This window comes from Acanthochromis polyacanthus, chromosome 7 (assembly GCF_021347895.1).
Source record: "Acanthochromis polyacanthus isolate Apoly-LR-REF ecotype Palm Island chromosome 7, KAUST_Apoly_ChrSc, whole genome shotgun sequence".
In the NCBI taxonomy this organism is placed as follows: domain Eukaryota; kingdom Metazoa; phylum Chordata; class Actinopteri; family Pomacentridae; genus Acanthochromis; species Acanthochromis polyacanthus.
Genome location: NC_067119.1, coordinates 41,350,092 through 41,358,780, shown reverse-complemented (window position 1 = coordinate 41,358,780; position 8,689 = coordinate 41,350,092). Strand labels below are relative to the sequence as shown.

The 8,689-nt window shown below is 44.5% G+C and overlaps 1 protein-coding gene across 2 annotated transcripts in view; it reads right to left on the bottom strand.

Moving 5' to 3' along the window:
• Positions 1-2,152: 2,152 nt before the first annotated feature.
• zgc:162952 (PKc_LIMK_like_unk domain-containing protein) overlaps positions 2,153-8,689 on the bottom strand; it is a 52,262-nt gene continuing 45,725 nt past the window's right edge. For both annotated transcript variants that reach the window (XM_022203600.2, XM_022203601.2), the window contains 4 exons: positions 8,012-8,185; positions 7,589-7,672; positions 7,297-7,383; positions 2,153-3,506 (listed from right to left, as the gene is read on the bottom strand). In XM_022203600.2, the coding sequence (XP_022059292.1) occupies positions 3,402-3,506; positions 7,297-7,383; positions 7,589-7,672; positions 8,012-8,185 (450 nt within the window). In that variant the 3' untranslated portion in view covers positions 2,153-3,401. The remainder of the gene's footprint in view (positions 3,507-7,296; positions 7,384-7,588; positions 7,673-8,011; positions 8,186-8,689) is intronic.

The window sequence follows — 8,689 nt, the reverse complement described above, 5'->3', positions numbered from 1 at the left end:
TTTTTTGGCCCTAGATGAGTAAATTTCCTTCCAGTTAGCTCCTCCATAGTCTGCATATGAAAGACTGATGTACAGATCTTTAAAAATATTCACCTCCTTCAATTGCTTTCTTTTATCTGGCTTTTTGACAACATTTTCATGTCAAAGTGAAAGCAGGTTTCCACAAAATAATGTCAATCAATTAAGAATGTAGAATAAATGATTGCATAGGTTTCCTTCTCCTTTAAGGTGACTCTTTTACTTCAACTCAGGTGCAGTCACTTGATGCTAGAAGTCACACATTAGTGAATTAGAAACCATCTGAACGGAGTGAATGTGACTGTAATATGAGGACACTGTCTCTGCTTGATAGAACTACACCATAAAAACAAAAGAACACTTCAAGCAACTCTGGGAAAAGGTTGTTTAAAAGTATAATTGAGGGGATGGAGTCCAGAGCATTTTTAAAATTTCATTTGAACTGAGTGACAGAGAGAGACCAGTGAGTGAGGCCACCAAGACACCTATGACTCCTCTGAAGGACCTTGAAGTTTCAGAAGCTAAGGTGTGAGAGACTGTTCATACAACAGCTGTTGTCTGTCAGAACTCGATGGGAGAGGAACAAAGAGGAAGCCAAAGCTCATATTAAATAAATCTGGACTGGAGTTCAGCAGAAGGTATGAAGGCATGTGGGGAAGGCGTTTGTGGACTTGAAAAAGCTACTCGCTGAAGTGACCCCTGACGGAGCTGGACCAGGTTTACAGAGAAGACATGGGTGAAAGTGTGATGTGAGAGAGGCATGTGCTGATCGGCCAAAGGTGTATCTCCAAAATGTTGATTTGAAGGAGGTGACTCCTCATGCAGTAACTTATTTCATATAGATATGTTTCTATATATGTTTATATTTGTGCTTATTTTAGTTTTTTTGTTAGTTCTTGTCTAAAAGCCAAACTAAATTCACCAGGATTCAGCATTGAAGAGCAATAAATACAAACATTTCCAAGGGTGAATAGTTTCTATAAGCACTGTAACATCTTTCTGAGTTTTCAAAAGAGAAGAAACGGGGTTCTGAATTTAGCCCTCACCATGAAACTGGACTTAATGAGCGATGAGTTGATCTGACTGAAAACTCCAGTAAACACACACATACAGCACCAAGCTGTCAATCACAGAGTAAGCCCACCCTAAAACGTATCCTGCTACTCTAAATGGGAGCTAATAATTCCCTCAATGAATATCATGGCGTATTCAAAAGTCCTGCATCTAGCAACTGAGACTCATTAGCAAAGTGTTTACTGAGGACATTAGTAAGGGCAAAGGAGAATCAGTTTCTCAAACACTTCTATAGAGTCAGACTTCTATTTCCAACCAGAGGAGTCGCCCCCTGCTGGCTGTTAGAAAGAATGCAGGTTTAAAGCACATGAACCTCAAAGATCAAAATGATTTTAGCTTCACTTTTGAGGAACTGTCATGTTGTTCATTTCTATATGCAGTCTATGTGCGACTGAGCAGCCTTGGAGGAGTACTGCTCTCTATTGTCATTATCATTAATTAATTAATGATCATTAATTATCATTAAGTACTGCTCATTATTGTAATTCTCATTAATTATCATTAAGTACTGCTCACTATTGTAGATCTCATTAATTACAATAGAGAGCAGTACTCCTCCAAGGCTGCTCAGTCGTTGGATGATTTTCGACGGATGAAACCTTTAAAAATTCGTGGTCCTCAGTGGTGGATTTGTACTCGGATCACAATCATGGGGTCGTCAGCAGGCAGCTGATGTAGTATTCCCTTGTTGTCATTGTTACAGTGACACCGTGACACTATCTGGCAATGATACAGAAATCTTTAACTAATCCATGGATCCAGACTATAAGCTGCATCGCTGCCAAAATCTGATCACGGACAAATCAACGCCGATCACCACATAACTCCACTGCGTTCGTTAGCAGGTTAATAATGTCATTTATTTTTTATTTATTTAACCTTTATTTTATCAGGAAGTCCCTTGAGATTAAAAATCTCTTTTCCGAGGGAGACCTGGCCAGCATACCGATTCAGACCATGTAAAATGTATAAAATGTATATTATCTTTTTCTCTGGTACCCAGTTCTACTTTCTTTTTACACAGAGATGTACAACGTGAATGAAAGCCTTGAGAAACACATTTCTATACATTTTTCAAACTTTATTGAAGTAGATTAAATGAAATGCTTCCATTTGTTTTCTATGATGGAATGTGAAAACTGAAACAGCCGTTCCTGAATGCAAATGAACATTCGTACCCTCGAATAGAGAGCTGTCTGCTAAATGGGAAATAAAGTTACAGATTATTTTACATTTTCCATCAAAAAAGGCAAATTAAAGTCAACAGGATAGAAATCAAAGCGCTGCGTATCATAGCTGCCTGAAAAACCTCCAGAAGACCACACATGACCAGAACATAAACTCAAAAGAACGTGTGGCAGATGCTTTTTGTTTCTTTTTAAAAGCAGTGAGTGAAAGAGAAAAGCGTAAATATTTACATGCACATATTCAAAGTAACTCCATTAACCCAGAGAAGTAAAGACAAAACGTGACCAAGCAAAACAAGAGAAAGACATCAGACTGGGCATACCGCTCTGAAACATTTCTGTGATTTCACTAAAGACAAATGTGGAGCTCCTGTGGGAAAAATCCACCTGATAATTTAAAACTGCAAAGTAATTCTGCTAAATAAAGCTAAAGGTGCAAAGCTGTTTCTTTTCCTGTGTCCCTGGAGAGGAGATATGTTGGAGCTTTTATTTATTTTATGGGAAAAACAAAGACCTAAAACTGAGATGTTGTAACTGGAAGTGTGACTATGGGTTGTTAAAGTCAAACCTAAAGCTGATATTCACATTTGCTCTGCCTTCTGAAGGAGTTTTGTGTCCCGCTGGGTATGAAGGGATCCCTTTGTTGAAGTCCAAGCAGAGAGCAGAGCACTCAGTCAACACATGGAGTTTCCTGATGGAGAAGAATCCAGACCTGTAGAATCCAAAGGGACCAGGGGAACATCCACAGACCTGCTGATCTGTGTCGTCGGTCACAAAGAGAGGACAGGATGAGATCTTTTAGTCAAAGAACAACTAAACTGAGTGCATTCACTCCTAACCGCTAATGATCTGTACACTACGGTGGTCGAAGCAAAGAGTCACGGACGTCAGGAGAGTTTCCACTGGCCTCTGGAAACACACGACGTCTGCAGCAGCTCAGTGAGGACCAGATCAGGTCGGCCATGGTGGTGTATTGTGTGGAGGAGCAGAGGGATGCCACAGAGATATCCAGGTGTGTTTGTAGATTTAACGCCGTTCAGGCTACTGTCCAGACCGAAACCTATGCTAATCCCAGAGAATCTGCTCCTGATGCCAGACAGGTGAGGTCTGCAGAGACGCCGTTCAGCTCGTGGTCAGGTCAGATTTTGGTGGTGGCTCCAGACTCTCAGCAACTTCACTCATCTCATCCAGCAGCTCTGTGAACGCCGGACGTCGGAAGGACTCCACCTTAGAGATGAAAGAGGGAAGGGAATCCGTTTAGAACTCAGCAGAAAACATCACAAACTTTTACAAAAAGTGCAGAGGCACGAAAAAATAGATCAGCCTGAGAGATGTAGAGTGGAGGGAACAAAATTTAGTCTGGTTTATTCCTATCTGCTGCATCATAAAGGACGACAACCAATGACTCAACTAAGACAAGTCAGCTGACCTCCCACACTGCCCTCTTAGTGCGACCCATCATTTTATCTTTCCTTAGCCTCCTCAGAACACAAGACAGTCACGACCAGACACACTGCATCAGGTGACATCATCTCTTCATGTCTGTAAGTCAGCACCTGGATCTGCCATCTTGATGACATCATGTAGATCATAAAACATGACGAGCTATGATTGGTCAGGAACCAGCGTTTGTGTTCCACGACAACACACACACACCAACAACGAATACATCTTGACAAACTGGACATCACATGTGTAGAAAATACACAAACTTTTTTTTTTAATTTTATGTGTTTCAGTAGGCTGCACAGTGGCGTAGTGGTTAGCACTTTCGCCTTGAAGCAAGAAGATCCCCGGTTCAAATCCCGGCCTGGGCCTGGGATCTTTCTGCATGGAGTCTGCATGTTCTCCCTGTGCATGTGTGGGTTTTCTCCGGGTACTCCGGCTTCCTCCCACAGTCCAAAAACATGCTGAGGTTAATTGGTTACTCTAAATTGTCCGTAGGTGTGAATGTGAGTGTGATTGTGTGTCTGTATATGTAGCCCTGTGACAGACTGGTGACCTGTCCAGGGTGTCCCCTGCCTTCACCCGAGTCAGCTGAGATAGACTCCAGTCCCCCCCATGACCCTAGTGAGGATAAAGCGGTGTATAGAGAATGGATGGATGGATGGATGGGTTTTTAGAGCACACGTTCCTTTCAAAGCTGCCAGCAGGTTTCGGGTTCAGAGAGTTCGATGCTGCATCTGTGTTGTTTGAGTAACGGTCGTGTTCTTTCTGTTTTCCTGGTATTTCCAGCTGCAGTGTGTTGATCTGTCAGAGCCACTGTATGGAAGTGACAAGCAGTACCCAAAGCATTACATTCTAAATCACATTGTCAGCCTGATGCTACTTCATCCCCCACGGTCCACACCAGCCTACCAACCAGTTCATGGTTTTACAAACCCATATGATGTAAATTTCATGATTTAGCCATGTGTGGAGTTTTACACACAGAAAGCACACTGACTGAGTATGAGGCAGAATAGTGATCTGGACACCTGTTTTATGGTCCCAGTCTGTTTCATAGTGTATGTAATGTATTTCATACATGCTCCTGTTATTGTTTAGCATTGCACACAGCGTGTTCCTCTGTTCCCCTATGGAGATATTCCATTAAAAATCAGCTGTTTGCAGCTAGAATAGTCATTTACCACATTAACACTGTCTACACTGGATTTATCATTCATTTCGTCTCCTACCTTTCTAAGTGACTCTAAACTTTTGAACGGTGGTGTAGATGACCCGCTGCTGCACATAATACTGTATTTAGTAGATAAATAGGAATAGTGAAGAGTAATACTGAGGTAAAAGAGATTGAATATTGCACCTACATTCACCAGGTGGTGTGCAGCATGACAGAAATGAATGCTAACGTTAATTCTGTGACCTTACATAGTAATTCCTAGAAAAAAACCTACCGTAATTCTAAAAATCTAAAAATGTAGGTTTGAAGTCCCTCTGTATTCACACAAATGTGTCTTCTCTGTGTCCTCAGTGTTCTGGTCAGAGTAATAATCAGTATGTGCATGTTTTGATGCAAAAAGACTGTTTTTACATTTATGTGCTGAAGTGCTAAACTATGCTTGAAGCTCATCACAAATATCATCAACCCAAATCCAGTAAAATAAGCAACTTAGATTATTTAACTTTTCTGTACAAGTTAAATGTACTTTTTTATTGGTGGAAAATCATCCATTCATTCATCCATCCATCCATCCATCCATCTTCTTCCACTTATCCGAGGCAGCAGGCGAAGCAGGTCATTCCAGACGTCCCGGTTCGGTACAACGCCCACATTACTGCTGACGCCGCACCAATCCGCCTGTCCATCTCTCGCTCCATTTTCCTATCACTTGTGAACAAGATCCCGAGATACTTGAACTCCTTCGCTTGGGGAAGCAACTCCCCCCCAACCCGGAGGGAGCAATCCACCGGTTTCCGGCAGAGAACCATGGCTTCGGACTTGGAGGTGCTGATCTGCATCCCTGCCGCTTCACACTCGGCTGCAAACCGCTCCAGTGCTGCTGGAGGTCATGGTCTGAGGACGCCAACAAAACCACATCATCTGCAAAAAGCAGAGATGTGATCCTGAGGCCCCCAAACCGAAAACCCTCTCCACCACGACTGTGCCTTGAAATCCTGTCCATGAAAACCACAAACAGGATTGGAGACAAGGGGCAGCCTTGGCGGAGTCCAACACCCACTGGAAACGTGTCTGACTTAGTGCCGAGTATGCGGACACAGCTCTCACTTTGGTCATACAGGGACCGAACGGCTCATAGCAACGAGCCCGGGACCCCATACTCCCACAGTGGACCCCACAAAGCCCCTTGGGGGAGACGGTCATAGGCCTTCTCCAGATCCACAAAACACATGTAGATTGGCAGGTCAAACTCCCATGACCCCCTCAGCAGCTCCGCCAGGGTAAAGAACTGATCCGCTGTTCCACGACTGGGACGGAATCCGCATTGCTCCTCCTGAATCCAAGGTTCGACCATCGGTCGGAGCCTCCCTTCCAGCACCTTCGAATAAACTTTCCCGGGGAGGCTGAGAAGTGCGATACCCTGGTAGTTGGCACACACTCTCCGGTCCCCCTTTTTGAAAATAGGGACCACCACTCGGTCTGCCACTCCACAGGTACTGTACCCGATGCCCACGTGACATTCTATAGACATGTCAACCAAGACAGTCCAACAATGTCCAGAGCCTTCAGCATCTCAGGGTGAATCTCGTCCACACCTGGCGCCTTGCCACCGAGGAGCTTCTTAACTACCTCGGCGACCTCTGCCACGGATATGGACGCAGATACCCCCGAGTCTTCAGGCTCTGCCTCCTCCATAGAGGACGTGTTTACCGGGTTCAGGAGTTCCTCGAAGTGCTCTTTCCACTGCTCGATGATATCCCCAGTACGGGTCAACAGTTATCCACCCCGACTGTACACAGCCTGAGCGAAGCCCTGCCTCCCCTTCCTGAGGCGTCGAACGGTTTGCCAGAACTTCCCCGAGGCCGACCGAAAGTCCTTGTCCATGGTCTCCATGTGAGACATAATTTGTGATTCAAAGCAGAGTGATTTTAGATTATGCAAAAGAGAAATGCATTCATCGAAAAAAAAACTGCTTTTCTTTCAAAAACAAGGACATTTCTAAGTGACAACAAACTTTTGAACGGCTGTGTGATATGTTTAGAAATGTAAAAGTCTGCTGTCCACAGATACGGAGTGCACAAACTAGACTTACCTTCATGTCCACCACGCTGCACCAAACTGAGCCAAATACCAAAGACTACTCAGCCTCTTCAACACATACAGGACAGTTAGAGGAAGTATGTCCAGCTGTCAAAGGCTGGTTCCACTCCTCAGGTTGGTAACTGCAGATTTCCTAACTCCTAACTCGACTAAGATCCAGATCTTGAACCTGCTTTGGTCCTGTTTGGTGGAATAAACTGCCTGATAACCTGACATCTGTCCCAGCTGTGTCTACATTCAGCAGTAATGATGATCCTTGTTTCTGTGTGTTTCTTTCTCCCTCCATCTACCTACCATACAGCAGCTGGCTGCTAACTCCAGGAGACGCTGAGGGCAGTCGGCCACCAGCTCCCTGAACGCCTTCACATCCAGCCCATAGTCCTGAAATGTATCAACATCAACAGTCAGTGTTCACAGCTAGGAGGACACACACTAAAATAAACATCTGGGTGTTTGATCACGTGGCAGATTAGATGAGGACATACTAGCAGATGAATGCTGCTGTTCGCCTGCTGTCTGGATGTTAATGATCAACGCTACAGCGGTATAATCTCTGCTGTGTCAGGGGTTTGTTCCTGAACTCTACCTGGGTTCTGGGGAGTATCTCTGGGTCAGCAGGGATCCTGGCCAGGATTTCACAGAGCACAATGCCAAAGGAGAAAACATCCACCTGGAACAAACCAAACAAAACTCTGGATGGAACAAGTACTTCTATAAAATAATACACCTGATATTCATTTATCATGAAAACAGAGACCCTGCTTATGACTTCTGACACACAAAGTCCTGCTGCTTTCTTTGTCTTAGAATGAGTCATCAACCTGAGCTTTCATTTTATACACAAAACAATCAATAAAGAATTCTCATACATTGTAAGTATTTTTCTACCTAATTACATGATTCTTTAAGATGGGCTTTTAACTAACTTTCCAACATCCTCCTGTGGGATGTTTGACATGTTCCAGTGACCACGGCTCAGCAGTGTGACTGTAGGAGGCAGCACTGTTACCTTCCGGTCGTACGGCTCTCCTCGGAGCATCTCTGGGGCCATCCAGAAGGCTGAGCCCACCAGGGACAGCTTCCTACCGGGATCTTTCACTGGCAGCTCCACCACTTCCCTGGCCAGACCAAAATCCGTCACCAGGGCCTCCCGACCTCGAGATGTCACCCGGATCAGACAGTTCTGGAGAGATACGATGGCAGAGGACAGGAAAAGAGCTGTGATGTGATATTTGGCCAGCAGAGGGCAGCATAAGGCTGACAGCTGAAAGGGTAGGCTGCATTAATAGTTCATTTTGTCCACTTTGGCCTTCATATAACAAGAAAGATCTCTGTATGTATTTCCATTGTGCATGCATGTGTTTCCTGGAACTGCTAGCAGACAAACGGTCTCTGTTTAGCCTCTCCACTTGTCAATAGACTCAACAGGATCTGCTGTCAGCACCTTTCTGGCTCACTAAATAATTCACTGGGACCACATGAGAGGCCAGAACACATCAGAGAGTCGGTCTGTCTGGGTGGTTGTGTGTTACACTGAGCGGCTGACTCACACACGACTCTCTATGAAAACCTTTATACAAACGCTGGATGGCTGAGTTTAAAGGCTGAGAGCTGGAGGTGTGATGAGAGGGAGGAAGTGGGAGAGCTGCTAAGAGCTGCAGTTGCATAACAACAGTGGGTGGGGGCG